The sequence below is a fragment of the Rhopilema esculentum genome, chromosome 21 (assembly GCF_057945365.1).
Source record: "Rhopilema esculentum isolate cy_ngs chromosome 21, ASM5794536v1, whole genome shotgun sequence".
NCBI classification, from domain to species: Eukaryota; Metazoa; Cnidaria; class Scyphozoa; order Rhizostomeae; family Rhizostomatidae; genus Rhopilema; species Rhopilema esculentum.
The window spans coordinates 11,366,126-11,387,667 of NC_142835.1; the positions used below are offsets into that span (position 1 = coordinate 11,366,126).

At 38.5% G+C, this 21,542-nt stretch overlaps 1 protein-coding gene across 1 annotated transcript; it reads left to right on the plus strand.

Moving 5' to 3' along the window:
* Positions 1 to 3,836: 3,836 nt before the first annotated feature.
* Positions 3,837 to 6,473, plus strand: LOC135695726 (52 kDa repressor of the inhibitor of the protein kinase-like). Its single transcript, XM_089115051.1, has one exon. The coding sequence runs from the start codon at positions 3,837 to 3,839 to the stop codon at positions 6,471 to 6,473; it is 2,637 nt and encodes an 878-aa protein (XP_088971177.1).
* Positions 6,474 to 21,542: the final 15,069 nt, after the last annotated feature.

A 21,542-nucleotide genomic window follows, 5' to 3' on the forward strand; every position in this document is an offset into this window, starting at 1 on the left:
GGCATATTTCTAAGCTGCATAAAAGGTCAGAACTGCTGCAGAAAAACGATTCCGTCATATCAAAGGCCATGATGTACGTGGTATAACAAAGAGAAAGAGTTCTAATTAAGAAAGTAGGGTAGGAAAAGTTTTCTGGCCCAGCATCCTGTAATCAGAAAAACCAAAGATACAACGAAAGTGTGCGTTGCTTACGATGCTTCTACAGAAATCAGTTTTGGAAACTTCTTTAACAACTACTTGTACCCACGGTCCTGGCCGTTGAAAACAATTGCAGATGTTTTTGATAGAATTCTCCTTTACTTTTCCGATATCAAAAAGGAATTCCTAATTTTTCCGATAATAAAGTTAGATACATTTCGTTTTATCTGGTATGCTGAAATAAATGCAAAGGAAATGGCATTGAGGATTTACCATTTTTGCCATGTTGTCTTTGACATTTGGAGTCCGGTCATGTCAGGGGCGTCGTGGCGAATGAATTCTAGAGAAGGCCAGAAAAAAGATTTTCCGAAAAAAATTTCTCTGATTTACTTTAATCAATTGTCACTGTTTCTCTCATACTTATTATGGAAGTGCCTGGCATATCGCAACCCTATATAGATCGGTAGATTAGGACAAGGGTTTGAAGTTACTACCTGAGGCGGAAATTGCATTCTTTGGAACACATTTTAATGATAAAATTTAATTTTCAAAATGAATACCCACTGGTGGGAAGCGATGGTCTTGATTGACACACAATGAATATCTTCCTTGTTTTATGCAACGTAACTGCCTAAACTTTCAAATTTGGGACAAAATTTTCAAAACTGGTTTTAGGCAAAAATTGGCACTGTCCCGGTCTTTAATATCAAATAAAGATATAATTTATGAAGAAAATTGCAAGTTTCCATAAACAAATTAGGCCCTTGAAGATTCGGATTTTAGCTGACGAAATCCGAGCAGCAAATCACTTAATGTCAGAAATCGGTAAATCCTGAGAAATTGTAAAATGCTAGTTTAGACTTCATTTATTTTGTTACTTGTAACCATAGTAATTTATCAGCTTTCGCACATTCAATTGTTTATGATTCCTTTTGTTATCTAATTGCACCTGTCGATTCATTAGTTATTTCTTTAGGGATATTTGGTAAAATTATTCAGTTTATGTAATTATTCTTTGGAGTAGAATCTTCTGTATTCATTATTATTTTGTAAACATGTAGCTATGTAATAATGAGTTCTTGTTTATGTTATATTTTGGGCGTGTTATTTTACCGAGTTAGTTGGAGTTGGAGATATAGTTAAGAGCAAAACGGTTAATATTTGATTATATTTGATTATTAAGTGTGGAGTTATATATGGAATCGCGCGTGTATGATTTAGACTATTACCGTAAATCCTCGAATTGACCCTCCCCTCGAAAAAGCCCTCCCCTCGAATAAGCCCCCACTCTAAAACTACAAACTGTCAATAAGCCCCCCCCCTTGAATAAGCCCCCACTGCTACCGTATATTCACGAATTGGACCCCTCAATTTGACAGTTTTTGCTATCTGAGATTGCCTATGGCGTTTTATTGAATTACCACGACAAATTCATACTTTTGGTAGTTATTAATTAAATGCTCATAAAGAAATTCCTACTAAAATAAACAAGGTCTTTTAATAATGTCTTCTTATTGTCTACAATAATTTTTAAGCCCCTCTCCCCTCGTATAAGCCCCCCTCTCGAATAAGCCCCCGTCCAAAAATATCAAAAATAAATAACCCCCTAGGGGGTTGATTCGAGGATTTACGGTATTGTGTATGTTTGCGAGGACAGTGCTTGTGAAAGACTGTGCCTAATATTATGAGAGCGATTCGACGTTACGGGACAACTGTAAAGAAACATAAAACTTGTTATTAACCTTATTCGCGGAAAGATCGTTTGATCGGAAGGCAGATGTTGGAACATTATGATTTTGTATCTTTGTCTCCTTTCTCATCAAAGGACCATTTGCAAAAACCCTTATTAAAAAATCATTTTGTTTTTGTGGGAATCGAGTGTTTTCTTTACAAAAGTGAATTGCTTCTCGAAAATACGATACGTATTTTAGTCTAAGTAATCTATGTCGCTAAAAGGTTCGTTTCACTTCTCCTTTTTCCCCTTCAATTTTCCGATAGAACCATAATGTTTATGAAAATCTATCAAGTTTTGGAAGTAGTAAGGGCTACGGCCCCCCTTTCCCCCGGCCACGACGCCCTTGGTTCATGTTGAGCGCAATCTTGTCGCATCATGTGCGTAGAATCAAGCAAAACATCCCTATGTTTGACCTGTTGAATATGTTGGATGCTGATTTGAAATATTGAAATCAGAAATTTTGAGAAAATCCAGCAATGTCATTGGTTTCTTGGCACAGAGACTAAAAATTTAGACACAGAGACTGAAAATACACTTCCCTCATTTAAATACGGCATTAAAAAGTAAGCGAATCTCTTGATAGAAATTTCAAGAGCATCCGGTGTACCAGAAGAGAAACTGCTGCAGATGTGACCATTTGAAAAATTAAGGAATTGCAACTTGCAAGTGGTGCAACTCTAAAGGCCTTATCTGTAAGCTCCAGTCTTTACCAGATATGTTCAAGCTTGTTGCCATGTAGAAGGTTGTCAAATCTTCCAGAAAACAACTCACGGCAGTTACAGAGTGCTTCACTTACAGCTGAGTAAGCTACTACAAGCATTGGCACACACTACATTCGCCCACAGGGACTTTGATCAGATGCAGAGTTCAAACGTCTGCACCAGCGTGTTAACGACATAATTCAGGCACCAACTGGCGAAATTGCGAACACTGACCATGAAACTCTGGCATCTACTGAAGAGCCAGTACATATTAAACATTAAAGAGAAAGTTTCAGATGTATCAGTCCAAAGAATCAACAACCTGTGATCAGGGGCGGATCCAGCGTCTGCGTTTGGGGAGGGCCATTTATGAAAGAAGAGGAGGCCTGCGAAAATTTCACAGACACGCCCTTCAAAGTCTCACCGAACGCGGGAAACGCCCCTTTCTATCAAAAAATTTCATAAGAAGGTACACTCTCAGAACACTGAAAATTAAGAAACTTCATTGCTGCGAGAAACTTCCAAGCAAAGTAAAGGCTAAAATACATGATGAAAAATTGATGAACTTTTGCTAATCGTGTAAACACGCGCTTCTTTAGTTAAACTGATGAAAAACGGATATAGAAATAACTTTGGGGAAAACTGACATAAAAAACTGATCGTGTATTTCAGCCTTTACAAATATTCATATTGAATATTTGGTCAGCAGCTTTCGCGCTTGACTTGGGAGGGGAACTATGACGCATCAGAGTTCGTGAATGACATTATAATTCCTGTGTTCAAGAAGCCGGCATAAGACACGTACCCTTAAGATGAAAAAAAGATTTAGAAAATGAGCAAAAGTCCCCACGTATTTGGTGCGTATAATTTGAATGGTAAATTTTCAAAATGGGTAGTCACCAAAAATTCATCGCAGCATAACAGGCAAAGCTGAGTAGTTATAGGTACTGTTTTGCTTTTGTTGGAAATAGTGACGCTTTTTGGGTATCACAATCGCAATAACACGATGAACAATGTTTGAACTGTAACCCATTTTAGCCATAACTTTCTCAACCATTAACGTTTGCAGACGTCATTCATTCATGATCGCAGTCATGATTTGTGTTAAACCATAGTCCATATGAGCCGCGAGATCCGGTCACATCTAATTTTGCATTGAACTATTGTTTTAGGCTTATCATAATTCTTGTGTTACACATCCACTTGCAACTTATTGCCTCACTGAAAGCGAGAGAATAAAGCCGACTGGAGGTTTGATTAAAATGTCTGGTCCGCCAAAGAAATCAAGAACTCTTGAATCATTCTTCTCAAAAAGTAGCCGCACCAGTTCAGTTGGAGATAACCCTGAAATCTCTAAAACATGTGAAACTACCACTTGCCAAGAATTTGAATCAAAATCTACTGGTGAAGAATTCGACACACAAAGCCAAGTTGCGGTAGTCCAGGATTGTCCTGAAGAGGAAACACACCCAGACCTCTGTTGTATGGCGACACAAGTAAATGTTGCAATATCTGATAGATATGACATTGGTAGAGCTATAATGAAAACAAAACGAGGAGAACAGCTGACAGATAACGAAAGGGAAGCATATTTATCGAAGAGGTGGGTGCCGCAGAGAAGGGATGAATATCCATTTTCTGAAAAGAAAAAACCAAAGAATCAGCTCATGGTTGGTATGTCCTCGACAACGAAGCGTTTTCTGGGTGAAAATCACTTGAAAACCTTCCCCTGGCTAGCTGTCAGCAGAGAGCCAAAATGTTGCGGTGCTTGGTGTGTTTATTGCGTTTTATTCAAGACGTGCGAGAGTGGAGGTGGAAGAGGTGCACAATACGGAGGTGGAGCAGGCCAGTCAATGGGCAAACTTGTTAACAAGCCTCTTGTAAACTTTTCAGACTTGACAGGGAAAAATGGAGCCCTCACAAGTCACCAAGAAACATCTTTTCATAAGACATGTGCCATAAAGTACACGGAGTTCTTGAGCCGTGCAACACCTGGGAGTGAGAAGGACGTTCGATCAATAATGAACATTGAAAGGCAGAAAGAGATTGAAAGAAACAGGACTGCGCTGGTTCCCATCATCGACACCCTTCTAACATGCGCCAGGCAAAATATTGCGCTTAGAGGCCATCGTGATGATGGACCAGTAGATTCAACTGGGATGGAACCCAAGCACAATGATGGAAACTTCAGGGCATTGCTGCGATTGAGAGTACGGGGAGGAGATACAAACTTGAAAGATCACTTGAAATCTTGCAAACGCAATGCTTCTTTGGTAAGCAAAACGATACAAAACGAGCTAATTGCCTGTGCAGGAAATATTGTCAAAGAGGACATAGTAAGAGATGTAAAAAATGCAAAATTCTGGACAATAATGGCCGACGAAACCCAAGATTGTGCGAAACGAGAACAGTTGGTCATTGCAATTCGTTACGTTGACACAAAAAATGTGCCAAAAATTATCAAAGAAGAACAGGTCGCAATTTTAGACCTGATTGCAGACATAAAAAGCAGTGACCAATCAGATGAAACAGAGCACAATGAAATTAAGCTATGTGGCAAGGCAATAGGGGAGACTCTACTCCGCCATATAAGTGAGCTTGGGTTGGATTTGCAGTACCTCGTTGGTCAAGGATATGATGGTGCTGCATCGATGTCCAGTGAGCGAGTTGGTGTTTGCTCCTTTATCAAATCTGCTGCGCCACTCGCTGACTACTTCCACTGCTGCATGCACGCGCTAAATCTAAGTTGTTCTCGAGCCGCAAAGATACCAGCAATCAGACATTGCATGGATGACATCAAAGATATCAACAATTTCTTCAAGCATGCGAAAAGAAACAGCTATTTGCAAGCAGTCATAGCACGAGAATCAATTGAAGAGTTTCAGCGACGGCAGTTGGTGACCCTCTGTGAAACAAGATTTGTCGAAAGACATGAATCAGTTTTGGTTGCACGACAGCTTTTGCCTTACATCGTTGTGTGCTTGGAGGAAATGCTCGCTTGGGACTCATTAGATACAAGAAAAGATGCCAGGAGATTGTTAAAAAGTTTGCAAGACCCTCAGTTCCTTGTAGCGCTAGTATTGGCCGAGAAAGTGTCTGCTGTACTTCGCCCAGTGTCCCGTTCTTTGCAACAAATTGGTAGCGATCTTGTGAAAGCAATGTCGACGATTTCTGCGACACAGTCAAAGCTTTACACGTGGCGTAAAGGTGAAGAAAATGAGTTTGCTTCGATGTTTGAAGAGGCAATGCTTCTTGGCGAAAATATTGGAGTGACCAGAGAAGAGATGCACGCAATTCCTCGAGCAGTCAGTCAATCCAGGTTCAGATCAAATGCAGGTGAAGCCAATCAAAAAGCCATTGATTATTATCGTATCAATGTGTTTTTACCTCTTCTTGATGAAGTGGCTGGAGATATGAAAGCAAGATTTGGTCCCCATCAGCAGAAGATTGCGACGCTTACAAGAATTCTGCCTTGTTTCGTCAAAGAATCAACTTGGCAAGATATTTTGCCTGCAGCACTAAAATACGGAGTCTTTTTAGACCCCTTGTCCATTGTTGAAGGAGAGTATGAAATTTGGAAGCAGCAATGGCTGTCACGTGGAACAAGTACAGTAGCAAATACCGCTATCGGCGCTTTAGGCGACTGCCAAGGTGATGTATTTCCTAATTTGCATACATTACTCAACATTCTCACTGTGCTACCGGTGACAACAGCAGAACCCGAACGACTATTTTCTAAACTGAATAGTACCCTGACAGCAATTCGGTCAACAATGTCTGAGGAGAGATTAGAATCCCTACTTCTTCTGCAAGTTCACCGTGACAGAACACCAACGAGCGATAAACTCATTGACTCATTCGCAGCATTAAAATCAAGACGAATCCCATTAAAGCTGTAAGTAGTTAAAAGATGGACAAAATGACGTTGCTATTATATCGCAATACTCAACATTGAAACACACCACTTCTCGCGCAAAATGAGCTCGCATGTAGCTTTTCGTTTCAAAGGCAAAATCTCCGATAACGTTTTTGCTACGATATAGCTACTTCCTTTTCAAATTCTTTTCTGAATATATTGACATCAGTTGGGATCACTGATTTCCACAAAATTACTCAATCAAAGCTCTCATGTTTCTATGCTCGCAGTTAGTGTTCTCATGTAATGTAATAAGTAATTTTGGTTTGTTAGTTATATAAACAACTAGTTTCTTGTTATGCAAAAACTTTTACCTTATCAATTTACATGTTTAGTTAATGTATTTACTGTCTTTTCATTCAAAGTTTCTCGTTGTCGAATCGTTTGGGGGGGGCCATGGCCCCCCCGGCCCCCCCTGTAGATCCGCCAATGCCTGTGATATCGTTACCAGAAACCTGCATCACAGCAGCTCCATCAACTTCTACAGCTCTATACAACTAGGCCACTTGGTTCAGCAACAGCGAAAGGATGTTTCACTACAATGAGGAGCATCTGCCTGACCTTGACCAACAATGGTAGCAAATAGTTCCAACAACGTAATGTTATGCACTCTGGAGATGGAACGCACTGATGACGTTTGCACTTAAAAAATTGCAAAATAATCAATTGCTCGTAATGACCAGCGTCGTAGGTATTTTGCAAATTTTGGAGGATTTTGAGGATTCAATTTAATTTTTGATGCATTTGAATCGTAATTCACCTAACGAAAAAGGAATTCGAAATTATGATCTAGTTATACCTGTGACAGACCATTTTGAACCAAATGACATGGAGCGATTTTTGTCAAATTGTCAATTGCTTTGATACTAAAACCACAGAATAGAGAATCTTTATTCTGTGCTAAAACTGATAGTATCATATTAGCAGCAGGTATTTGTCACCACGCAGGTTGGAGGGTGGGATAATTTTTTCCATATACAGCTGGAAGGTTGATAGAATCTGCATGTGCGCAGTCGATGGTTTCATCCAACCTGCTAGGTAATTATGCTTAACGTCATTGGCAAATTGAATTTTCGTCTAAACTAGACGTTAGGTGCGAGTTGATTCGATTCTGTAGGCAAATATGATTTTGAAATGGAAATTTTAAGCGTATTGGCACCCTTCATACTATGTCAAAGTGCCGTAGGCATGGCAACGTTAACATGGAATCGAAATGTTTTAAAGTTTTGCTCCTGTTAGACGTGTAAGCGATTTGTTTCTCGTCCGTAGTCAAACTCCACAGCATGTTCGGAGAAGATAATTAGCACGAAATGCAAAACAAAGATTCCCGATTTGCTTCGGCAGCCAACTTTGACACCCCAAGGCACCCATCTCGCCCCTTCTTGAAAATAAATTCTCAATTTTTTCATGCGCTCATAGAAAATCCTTCGTTTTCCAACATACATTCACAACAACAATTTTCTTCAGATAAATTTTCGGCGGATAAACTTCGTCGAAAAAATACTAGAAAATACTTACAAAAATCACACGTCAAAAGTGGGCGTCTTCTTTCGAAAATCACTCGGCAAAAGGGGGCGTGAAATGGTCTCAATGAAACGAAAGTGCACACTGCGACCGTAATCCGCCTCGTATTGAAACTTAGTGGAAAAGAACTGTGAACAATAGAAAGGTACAAATCAGTTCAGGGAACAAACCCATTCACGACACCGGCTTCGTGGAGACTTAGGGGCTTGAGCACCTGCTCAGAATTTGGCTCAACACCCCAGGCAGCATGTCAGAGAAACCAAATTAAAGCGATTATTTACTCAGTTTAAGGCGGGGTCAACAGAGATTCAAAGAGTCTCTCCTCTATATCTAAATGGTATGACAGTTTATGTAAAAGTGTGAAAAAGTTTGCTTTTGTTGAGTTCAAAATTTGGGCTGAAAAATGCAAATACCTTGAACGAATTGAAGAAATAGTACAGTTGAGTGAACAAAGACAGAGGTAGAATCTTTTGAAATCGGCGACAAAAGACAGTTTGAACAGATAGCATGGTGGTAAGATGAGGAAGGGACAAAAGCGGGTTGATCAAGGGAAAATTGGAGTCCAAACCCTTTAGAACGGCAGAGAACGCCCTTTTTCAAATATAATTTTAGCCATGGAGGGGGGGGGGGGAGGCACCCTCTCGCTATGCAACTAAGAATTATTTTCATTGAACAATGATGATAACGAAGTTAGTTCAAGAACCGACAATGGTGATGTTGATCATGATGCCGACTGTAAAGATAATTATGGCGACGTTGTAAATGAGGAAAAAGACGTAGTTGACACTGAAAAGATAAAAAGGATACATTAATTTTATTCCCAACCTCATCTAAGAGTTTTTCTATGCGAATTGTCAAAAATCTTAAATTCAAAAAATTTCGTCGAGACCAAATTTCGTCTCATTTTGAAATTCGTCAAAGAAAATTTCGTCAAAATATTGGTCCGAAATTTTTACACGGCTAAATTTTCGTAGTTAATGTACTATTTTACATTTCCTATGATGAAACTAAATGACTCACAATAAAACACATGGATTTGCCTTAATGTCTGTTACGAGGTGTTCAACAACTGTTCAATCATTTTCATTCCAGGCTATTTCCACCCCTGTTTCAGGAAAGATAGCTCTTTCGATGCAAATTCAAATTCTTCTGACGAAAGTAGATAGTAGGCGTAACTAGGCCAATAAATTTGGGTGGGGGGTGAAAAGGGTTTCTGCCCTGCGAAAGTGAGTGGTGCGCTGCAGATCTCGATTATGTCTATAGGATATTTTACCAATTTACATTTGAAACTCAATTGCCTATGAAATATTTATTTATCGATGCAAGGGTAGATTAAATGTCAAATTTGATTTTGCTTTGCAATAAAGCCTACATCTTACACTAAAATGGGTTAAAAAAACATCTCCCAGGCTAAAATTTAGCACAATACTATACTGCTTAGGAAGGACTATCCGACGTAAAACTCAAGTGACAGACGTTGGGGAAAGAAAGAAACACTGACCTTTAGTTTCTGATTGCACATCGAGGTAAATAAATTAGCAAATAAACATAAAATATCGGTATCTAAACAATTTGTTCTCTTTTTTTTCTTTCACTGTTTTAAAAAGTGATAGAAAAACGGTGAATAAATCTTATCTTGATAAAAGTGGGGGAGGGGGTTTCAGCCCCCTACCCCCTGTGGCGCCGTGCCTGTCATGAAAAAATTACAACTTAAATTGATTTGTGTGGAATCAACCTTGCACTAACCCTGGGTTCCAGACGCACTTTATATAGAGTGAGTCTGGTACTCAGGGTACCTTGCACTAAACATATGCAACAATCATCATGGCATTTTCCGCTAGCTTGAATGCAATGAATGAAGTTCATCGCAAATATAATATTTCTATTCCAGAATTTCTAACACCTGGCTCTTTAAAAACTTAAGAGGTGGCTTTCCAGCGCTGCAATAAAATTCTTCTTGATGCCCTGCGAAATCTTCGATTGCCCTACAAAATCGACAATTTTTGAGATTGGGGTGTGTCACACCCCCCACACCCCAACGGGATTTTCGCAACAGAAAACATGTATTTGCCTTAATGTCTTTTGCAAGGTGTTCAACAACTCTACGCTGTTTTTCATCCAAGGCTATTTGCATCCATGTTGCTAATGCTACTGTTCAGGAAAGATAGCTTTTTTGATGCATATTCAAATTCTTATGGCGAAAGTAGGCGGCCCACAGAACAGAGCACATGCAATTGCCTTAATGTCTTTTACAAGTTGTTCAACGAATCTACGCTGTTTTCATTCTACGGTGTTCAACAACTCTACGCTGTATATTTGTATTCATGTCGCTAATGCTACTGTTCAGGAAATATAGCTTTTTTTGATGCATATTCAAATTTTTATGGCGAAAGTAGGCGGCCCACAGAACAGAGCACATGCATTTGCCTTAATGTCTTTTACAAGTTGTTCAACGACTCTACGCTGTTTTCATTCTACGGTGTTCAACAACTCTACGCTGTATATTAGTATTCATGTTGCTAATGCTACTGTTCAGGAAAGATAGCTTTTTTTGATGAATATTCAATTTCTTATGGCGAAAGTAGGCGACCCACACAACAGAAAACATGCAGAAGCCTATATGTCTTTTGCAAGGTGTTCAGAAACTGTTCAATGTTTTTCATTCCAGGCTATTTGCATCCATCATAGTCTATTGACTATGCATCCATGTTGCAAATGCTACTGTTCGGGAACTCTGTTGTAGCAAATTTAAATTCTTCTGACGAAAGTAGATGGCCAACACAATAAAAGACATGTGTTTGTCTTAATGGCTTCTATAAGGTGTTCAGCAACTCTTCGTTGTTTTCCCCTTCAGACTGTTGTCACCCTTGCTGTCACCCATGATGTAAAAAATCATATTGACTTAATATTTTGCTACTTTTCAGAAAAGATAACTTTTTTTCTAGTTGTAAATGATATTTAGCCTTTGCACTTTGGTAATTTGCATCATGAATGGGTGCGGCCCTGGTTGCAGGCCACACCCTAGACCAAAACCTTTTTACTTTTGCAAATCTGCAAATTTTTCTAACTTTGTAACTTTCTAATCAGTCTCCTATTGATAAATGCATTTATGAATCGTATTTGAAATATTGAGGGATCAATTTCAAATTTTGTCGACCCTTCTGCCTAGCTGATATGTCTGTTATGCTATGATTATGAGGGAACCAGTTTTCACTGAATGAATGGGCCTAAACACCACGTTGAAATGTCATAGGACTAACTTTTTGTCAAAGATCAAGTTCAACAAATGTCGAATTGCTTATTATGCTGGTAAAGGTTCTTAAACGTTTCAACTTCTCGAAAATGCCTCTTTATTGTTAATTATTTCTGGTGACATTGAGTCGAATCCTGGTCACAAGGCTGCGAGGAATAACGACCAAACACTGTTGTGTGACAGCTGTGATAAATTGACATAGCCTTCCCCACTTTTTTGCAAAACAATAGAGCCTTTTTTAAAATCTTTTGTCGTGGATGTCAAACTCTCTCTTGGCCCCCACTTTCCAAATTGTGTCGGAGCCCCTGCTGGAAACAGCAGGGTAACTGATAATGAAGCTCTTTTCTTCCCAAAGAAGTGTTTATCCACTTTACATCTCGAAGTATCTTTCCTAAAATTGATGAAATTTGACTGTTTGCCGAAGAAAACTCATATCACATACATGCATTTTCTGAAACCTGGCTTCAAGCTCAATCTGCAACTCTGGAATACTAACTAAAGGTTATGCTGATCCTGTTCAATGTGATCGTAAGTGCAATGGACAGCCAGGAGGAGGTGTAGCAGTTTACAAAAAGTCATTCTCTCACAAGCAAATCGCCTCTGCCAGCTGTCAGGAGCTAGAGGCTACTGCCATGAAAGTTATGGAAAAACAAACCAGCCCAGTTGAGTGAGATCCCACTGCGTCGGAGGTGGGATCTCACTTGTGTGGGATGATTTTTTCCATATAAACGCTGGAAGGTGGGATGAAGCTGGAAGGTGGGATGAAATCGTTAGTTGTGCGCAAGTGCACCTTCTTGTGCAGGAATTCGAAATGGCTGACCTTAGTAAAAAGATTTCAGCAAGACGAAAAGGCAATCTGTCTCTAATGAAACTCAAGACAAAGCCAAACTCCGTGAAAAGATCAATAGCTTGCTGAAATTTCTTCAAATTTGCCTACCAAGGACTGGATTTCGATGTCGATAGGGCACTTCAATACAGAATGTTGCGAAGAAAAATGGGGAAAATTTACGAGTCTGAAGATCCATTGCTGTTTCACCCCGTTGAGATCTGCATATCTAATATTTCAATGAGAAGGAAGTCTTCCATGCAAAGTAAAATAAGGCAAACGATCTTATTTCTCGGGGCCATGCACGTATCCAAGAAAAAGTTAAGGAGATACGCCATTGTTTCTTCAAAGCTGTTTTTTGCTGGAACCAAGAGTGGGAGAAAACAGGAGTGGAACCCTTTTAACGGTTGGCGCCAAAACAAGCTTCGTTCCGGCTCCTCTATGCGAGATTGTGCAACAGCTGGAAGGTGGGATAAACAGCTGGAAGGTGGGATGATTTTCTTCATATACAGCTGGAATGTAGAAAAGAATTTGCATGTAAACAGGCCCTAAAACAACAAGCCTTCTATTAAAATTATCTTCGAACGAAAAACTTACTTGTCTTCTAATGAAATAGCTAAGCTTGATTAAATGAAATTTAATCACGTTTAATATGTGACAGGGTACGCCTTTTCCATGCCCCTTGGGCTTCTAAAGCAACAAACGTGCAAGTGTGCATTGGCCTTGGGTATATAAGTTTAATGTTGGCATAGTTTAATTCTCACAACGTTACAAGACAACTTGAAGTTGGACTGTAGAGAGAAAGGTTTTTCATTTGCGACCTTGCCCACCCAACCCATGCCTAAATATTTTCAGGATTTCTTTTTTACATGCATGTTAACTTTAACTTTCTTTCCTTCGTGCATTAGTTAATGGCCGTATGGCTTGCCACTTTTGCATGAGCAAGGTGTTGCTAGTCAGCGGAAGAAGGCCATTGATTCTTCTTCTCAACCCCCTCAAAATCGGTTGGGGTTTTATTTATGGCCGTCTTTGCGATTTGCGCACCGACATCACAAAAATAAATGGTCCAAATGATGCGAGAACGCCACCTTCAGTTTTCAGTTATTGACAATGGTAGAATATACTGAGACCATCTTACCCTTATTTGCTAACGGATTTTGTTGGGTAACCTGGAACAAATATTAATGACTTTTTCAGCACCGCCGCCCAAAAGATTACATCACATCTGCCACCCCTCCTTCCTCCAGCTGGTCCATCCTACTATTCAAACTAAGTGAAAATTATGCATCCCTTCAGCAACTTCTAACCAAGTCAAGGACATCATTAACTAACTAAACAATTCCAAAGGGAACGGTTTGGATGAATAACCTATCAAAACTGTAAAAATTCTCTGCCAACTGATGGCTTTGTGAAAGCTATTGTAAATATTATCAATTTCTTGTTCAGTGTTGGTCGTTTCCCAATCTTCTGGAAAAGAGCAAGAATTGTTCCAGTCTTTAAATCTGGCGACGTTCAAATTGTTGACAACTATCGCCCTATTTCAATCTTATGTAGCCTGAGTAAAATTACAGAGAGGATTGCATCAACCAAAATAAGAAGTTCCTAATCATGGAAAGATTGCTACAAAAGCTATAATCAGGGTTTGTAAATCTCCACTCAACTATGTCTGCCCCATAGGCGTAGACTTGCATTTTTTTCAGGGGGGGGGGGGGGGGGGGCTAAAAATATTAATGACAATTCCTAATGGCAGCTGCTATTATCACGTCAGCAAAGATCGCACGTTGCTTTCCTCTGATGCTTCCAGCCTCTGTGAAGGATTGGCTTTGAGTTGGATCTGACCTTATGTTCACAATAATTTCATACTTTATTTTGCTGTAAACGCAATTATCTAATGCAACAAATCTTATGCGTGAAACCAATAATATAAGAAACTAATCTAAAAATTGGTTGTTGTGTATGCGCGCGCGATGCCTAAGATCCGCTGCGACCTAACGCTAGACCTAGAGAGCACACGAGACAAGACGCCATGTTTTCACTCCAACCCTGATCTAATCTAATCTATCAACTCCAATCCGAGGCTAGTATAAAACGGTTTATGCCTAATACATTACATTGGTAAAGCATTTACTTATTTTCCAGGGGGGGGGGGGGGCTCAGCCCCCCTCGGTTTTTGTCAGGAGGGGCTGAAGCCCCAGAGCCCCCCCCTAAGTTTACGCCTATGGTCTGCCCTCTTACATATGTTAGCTACAATTTACACTGGTATGGGTAGAGAAAATAAGAGAATAAAAGGAAGAGGAAAAAGCCTATTATCTGCGTGCTAAAAGTCGATATTATTCTTTACAGAAAATTCTAGGGCTGATGTTTATAGTCAGTTAAAAAATTTCAAGAAAGTTCTGATAAGTTTCCTCTATCTTTCATGACCCAAAAGTTGAATTTATTAATATGCTAAAAGAGATTCAAAAAGCTATTATAAAATAATTTTTCTAACTTTAGAATGTACTAACTTTATAATTTAGAATGTAGAAATTGTAAGGTTTGAAAACATGTTTCAGTATGGCCCTAACAGGGCTTGCCCCACCTACCCCCACCCCCACCAATATGCCAGCGGTCCTGTTGACGGTGAAAACTGAAGTTTCAAACTTCAGAACTTAAAAAATATTAGCAGCTTAGCATCTTAGGTAGATTCAATTGATACTTAATTTTGCTTGTGTTCTTTAAAAAGTAAAGAGAGAAAGGACATACATTGCATTTTAGAAAATAAGAGTTTACTTGCCATTGTCGAGTTTTGCAGACATCCCTTGTTACAGCTTGCACGCATTGCCTATGGTTAAAAATGCTCAAAAACAATCGATTCTTTTGTTATTAAGTTGGTTGCTAGGGACTCTACACCCTGAGTACAAGAGCCCATGGGCCCCGACAAGTGGGGTCCATCGGAAAACTTAGCACTCACAACAAAAGAATTTGAAAAAGCTCTAATGTTTTGCAAAAATGTGAGGGAGCATGCCCCCACGCCTCCGTCGACGGAGGCCCTAGAGCCTCAGCAATCGAAAGCAGTGTAAGGTCTTTAGAGGGGAGAGGAGAATCATTCCCCCTCTCCCCTCTAAAGGCCTTCCATTGTATTTGGTTCTAGTACCCAGGGTAGGGACCCTAAAGTCTTCAGTATCATATTTTCACTTTTGCTTCCTGATATCTCGATTGTTTTCCTGTAGATGATGCCTATTTTTCACTTGATAGAAGCCGGACTCGTTGCTACGTTGGTCTGTATGTCGGACTTTCAAATTCATGCGATAATGGATTTACCAACAGTACCAGGGAAAAGTCTACAATCAGGCTCAAAGTCACGATTTGATCATCCAGTGAGGTTTGATAACTGACGTATTCTGTAGACCTTTGTCATCTCTTGCAGACCTTGTAGTGGTTTCGCTCAAACACTCACCGTCGCCCTCACTCACGTCTAAGTATTGGCACTGATCTTAATTTGAATTCAACATCTTCTGAACAAGAGCAATGTTTTCTAAAAGCAGGGTCATTTCATAAGTTAAAAGGCATAACTTAGCGTTTCCTAACAGTTAAAGAGAAAACCCAAAGAGAGACATGGTCATTTACAAAAATGATACAATTTAGTGAAATATGACAAACGATTATTGGATAAGATACCACAGGAATAGAACATTCATTTTAATCATTGCAATAGTGAAGGAAACAAAATAAATATAGCTTGTCCTCATACTACAGTTAAAGATTGTCGAAACTACGCTTAAAAACAACAGTTTACCTAATCTATACCCACCAGACATAGAACAAACGACCCCTTAAAATGATTTCAACTTAGATTTCGGTACAAACATTAGCTCTAAAGTTTGAGAGAGGTTACGAATAAGGAACATCATACTGTGAAAGAATGAAATAAAATGTGAAATAAAGGTGAAATAAAATCACCAGCTAACTTGAAAATGATAAAAAAGCACATTTCTCAGTCTAGACAGTTATGTTTGCTGATGATACAACTATTCTGTCACATGGGCCCTCCCATAGTAGTATTACTCCCATCATTCAAAAGGACTTGGACATCGATAGTCTATACTCTTCTATTAACCACCTTATCCATCATTCTACCAAGACAAGAGTAATTATTTTCAGTAGGCCATTACAAGCAACAATGTTTAAAAACCGTGCCGTCCTATCCCTCAACAATGCAGAAATTGAGTATGTCAACTCCTACAAGTGTCTTGGATTATCATTAGAGCAAAACTTGAAATACTCTTTACATTTGAAGGTCTCAAGGATACCTGTAAAAAAAATTGATTATTGCCTCTAAATAATGAGACGTGTTAAAACTGATTAAAAAAGAAATCCTATTTTCAAGACTCTATGTCCCAGAATTCTAGTTTACAGACCACACTTTCTCAGAGCTTTTCGGAACTCACATGTAATACGTTTGACCAACTGACTGAGCCCGCCGGGATCAAGTCTAAGGAGAATTGAAAACTTGTTTCGTTCGTAAGACTGATGAGATGAACCTAATCAATGTTGCAAATTGAATTTTCTATGGCAGTGAAAAATGTGTCCGCATCTTCAGCCGTTTGCGTAAAGATCACTTAAACATAAAAATTTGTAGCTTTTAAAAAATATTCCGTGGAGGCGAATAAATTTTTGTGTTTAAGTGGCGTTGGGAAGGCGCGAATACCAAGGGGAAATATTTGTATATGAAAGTTAGTAAATTAAAATCATTATTGGAATGGGCTTTCGATAATCAAAAAGACTGAAACTTTGCTTTGAAAGGAAGAGGGACTGGAATTGGCATTGAAGTATGACTAAGAATTCGAAAATTTCATTCAGTTTATAATTTGGATTGGGTTGGTTGGTACTTGTTGAGTATAATTCGCCTGCCACAAGTATAAAGAACGATGTGTGCCTGCTTCTTACCCGGGCCAAATTCACCTACATTGAATATTATAAGGAAAACAAGTACAGCTTATTGTAATAGAGGTATAAATCATAGATGGAAGGAAGATTTACACTCTCAAAAAAACTTGAAGGCCATGAGATGGGAAGCTATACAATGTCTGCTTTCAGCCAAGATAGTTCTCACTATGTTCAGCATATGTCATTATTTTTATAAAATTCCAAATTATCATGAAATCTGTACCATTTTGGCACTTACTAATGTTTCGGAAAAATATATTCGTGCCCTTTTTTCGTTTTGAACTAATGACAACAATTTTCATGGACTAATGACAACAGCTCCTTGTTGCAACAGGATTCAATCAATAAAATGTATCAGAAATCATCAAGTTTGTCTTTTCCAACCAATTGGGATGTTCTTAAGGGAACAAAAAATATTGCTAATTGCTCAAAACAACGTCTCGCCTTCTCATTGAATGAAAAGACCAAAACTCTCGTAACAAACATGTACATTCAAGTGCAACAAGAGCTCTAAAAGAGTCGGCATAATAAAACAGCTTAAATATGCCACTTTCCACAAAATAAAGAGCCAACAATGATCAACATGGCACTCATAGGCCTATATGTGATCTGACCAATATATTCTGAATCTAAGATCATGACGCATCCAACAAAACCTGCTACAAAATTGTTTGATCTAAAATTTTAGCAAGTCACACAAAGGTTTTAAAGCTGCGTGGATGTCTGATGGAAAATTGTCATTTTTTACTTTTAAAGAAGAAACTGATTCCAATGTTAAAGTGTTGCACATAGTTTGTGGTTTCGCTTGATTTGTTTCGGAATTTAAACTGACGTCCAATGGTTTCACAAAAGTGGTTTAAATTTTGATCGCCATGTTGTTTACAACGCGGTGGCCGTTTCTCATTTTTCAAACTGTGCAGTAAACAGTACATATGCTCACTAAGTGCATGCACATTTTAATCTTCCTTTTAAGTAAATCAAGTTTGTGATACTAGATAAAGTACAAATTTGTTCCATGCACCATCATTTTAATTTTTATGATTCCCGTAGTGACAATAGTCTTCTATTACAGGGACATGTCAGGTGGACATGTCGTATATTAAAGGGATTAAAAGTAAATTTATATACATTTTAATCTTCCTTCAAAGTAACTCAAGTTCGTGATACTAGATAAAGTACAAATTAGTTCCATGCACCAAGTACAAATTTGTTCCATGCACCATCATTTTAATTTTTATGATTCCCGTAGTGACAATAGTCTTCTATTACAGGGACATGTCAGGTGGACATGTCGTATATTAAAGGGATTAAAAGTAAATTTATATACATTTTAATCTTCCTTCAAAGTAACTCAAGTTCGTGATACTAGATAAAGTACAAATTAGTTCCATGCACCAAGTACAAATTTGTTCCATGCACCAGCATTTTAATTTTTATGATTCCCGTAGTGACAATAGTCTTCTATTACAGGGACATGTCAGGTGGACATGTCGTATATTAAAGGGATTAAAAGTAAATTTATATACATTTTAATCTTCCTTCAAAGTAACTCAAGTTCGTGATACTAGATAAAGTACAAATTAGTTCCATGCACCAAGTACAAATTTGTTCCATGCACCATCATTTTAATTTTTATGATTCCCGTAGTGACAATAGTCTTCTATTACAGGGACATGTCAGGTGGACATGTCGTATATTAAAGGGATTAAAAGTAAATTTATATACATTTTAATCTTCTTTCAAAGTAACTCAAGTTCGTGATACTAGATAAAGTACAAATTAGTTCCATGCACCAAGTACAAATTCGTTCCATGCACCAGCATTTTAATTTTTATGATTCCCGTAGTGACAATAGTCTTCTATTACAGGGACATGTCAGGTGGACATGTCGTATATTAAAGGGATTAAAAGTAAATTCAAAAGAAATTAAAATAATTCTAATATGTTAATTTAAAGTTATTCTTCCGTTAAAATTAATTCAAGTTCGTGATGCTTAGGGCAAGGTACAAAACCTTTCCACACACCATCGTTTTACTTTGAATAGTTCCCGTAAGGTCTGTTTCCGCACATCAGCCAGGCCCAAACCGTAAACCAACGGGTCAAATATCGTATTTGACGTTCCAATAATCCCCAAAATGGAATGGATTCTGTTTTCAAATAGCTGGCCAGTAATAGCTTTGTTTAGATAACTCATCGTGAGGGGGAACAGGCATACGGTGTAGAAAGCTGCCAAGGCTGCTACTGATATGGTTAACTTGATTTGTCGCTTAACTGTATTAGACAATTCTGCTGGCTCACCAAATGATTGATGGGGGGTGATGCGATGCTTTTTTCGGTATACGAAGAACAAAATTACTTGAATGGTGATCAAGACAAAACATGTGAAGAAGATGATAATTATCATTGCATATGTGAAGACCAAGGATGGCTGTCTTGGCTCGACGAGAGGTAGGCGTTCTCCGGAGAAAAATGTAGATAACAATGCGAAACAAATGGCAATTGCCCATAAGAGCTTCAGACAAGTTATTACCCTTTTCTCGGTCACTATCGCATGCAGCCGAAGACAATAAACACAGGCCACATACCTCTCAACCGACAAGCCAATAATTGTGCCACTGGAAGCCACCAGTGTGACTGCTGACTGGAACGCAAAAGATTTGTGTATGACTTTGCACGAGACTGAAGAAAAAGAAGCAATAGGAAGACGTCCAATGGCAATGCTGGTTCCACCGACCACCAGTAACAGAACATCTGATATGCACAGACTTTTCAGTATGGTATGGCGAGGTAGTCCGTCAGCAAACTTCTTGAATAAGATCCACAGCAGAAACAAATGCACAGGTAATGCCAATGCAAAAACATAGATCATGCCAACCTTGTTTCTTGAAATGCAGTCAACGGTGTCTGCGACTGTGTCATTCGCTTGCAACGAAGTCATATTTGAGAATGAAAGAGCGCTCAGTAGAATATCCGCTTATCGCGACCGATGGAGTTGTGAAGTGATGAGCATATTGTTCTCAGGTGTTTTATCATTCGGTCGTGGCGTTTTGCGTAACGAGAAAAGGCAGGTGTAACGAGAAATCTGAATTGAAATCTGAAACATCAGTACGGTTACATGATATTTGCAGTTAGATGGAAGACGAACCTATGCAGAAAAGGCCAGTTACCCGTAGGCAAAAATACAGCACCAGTTAGAATATAAGGATTGCAATCTCAAAAAGTTCAAATTATCTTTTGCTGTTGGCGATAAACAATAAATAGTGAACCCTTGAAAGCTGTTTATTATTAATGATAATTATAAATAGCTCCGTAGTTTTCAGGCCAATCCTAGATGATCTAGATTGTTTGTTTAATTAAGAATCATAAACATGTCAATCTTTTTCTGCAACATATTAAGCATTTCCATGATTACATAGTAAGGGTTGAAAATAACAATGTTGGATGTTTTGGTATCTAAAAATGACAAATAGTTTTTCACTACTTTGTACTGTAAAGAAACATTAACCAGACTTTAAACTGATTCTGCCAGTCTGTCCTCTGTTGAATACAAAAGCAATCTTGTGAGTGTACACTTTTACCGTGTTATTTTGTACTGTGTCACATTTGTCACATGTCACATTTGTTCTAGAAATGAAAATTTTCACAAGAAACTTTGCAAATCAAACCATCCTTAACTATAGCTGCTTTCCTAAATCTTTGGTTGATAGGAAGATTAGAATCTTTTTTGAAAAAAACAGTTTAAACTAATTGATACTTCTTTTGAACTAGTTAGTAAACAACAGCCTTCCCGGTTTCTTCTTCATTACTTTGGACACCTTAGGCCTTTGAGTTTGAAAAAACATTATTAAACTAATCAAACAATGCTACCTTGATGTTAAAGGTGAACTAACACGCAAAACTATTTTTTGATATAATTTAGAAAATGATGCATGGAATCTTAATTTCAAGTTCTCGGTTAATTATTATTGTCCGTTTTGACGCAATTCCGCTCTAAATGTCATGAAATTATCGTCTAGTGCTCGGCCATTGTCGGTATTTCATGTGACCCAGCGCGTGTGACGTCACAAACACTATGTTTTTGTTGCTTGAATGCAACTCACGCACGAATTGGACAGTTAAGTTCATCTTACTCAGTAACTATTCAAGGAGATCTAGGTAGCCTATGATGAATGTGCAAATTTTATTATGAAAGGTTTGCAAAGGAGTCATAATCTATTTTCCAATCAGGCTGTCGAAATGGAGCCAAAACCTACTCAATTGATATATCCATGCTCTTCCGCAAAAATATAGAATTGCTGCCTTCCAGAATGTCGTGCTGTTCAAGTGATTTGAGCATGGTGGTTGTGACGTCACGATTATGCTGAAGGCTCGGGCAAACTCGTACGTGCTCGAAAAATTATTCGGTGGCAAACTTTGACGCCCAATAACTCGAAAACTGTGTTGAATATTATGAAGCTGACTATGTCTCAGGTATTTATACTCGATATGCTTTCATTTGAGGTCAAGTTAATTTTGCATGTCAG

Coding starts and splice junctions, on each gene's coding strand:
- LOC135695726 (XM_089115051.1), top strand. CDS start 3,837: ATGTCTGGTCCGCCAAAGAAATCAAGAACTCTTGAATCATTCTTCTCA.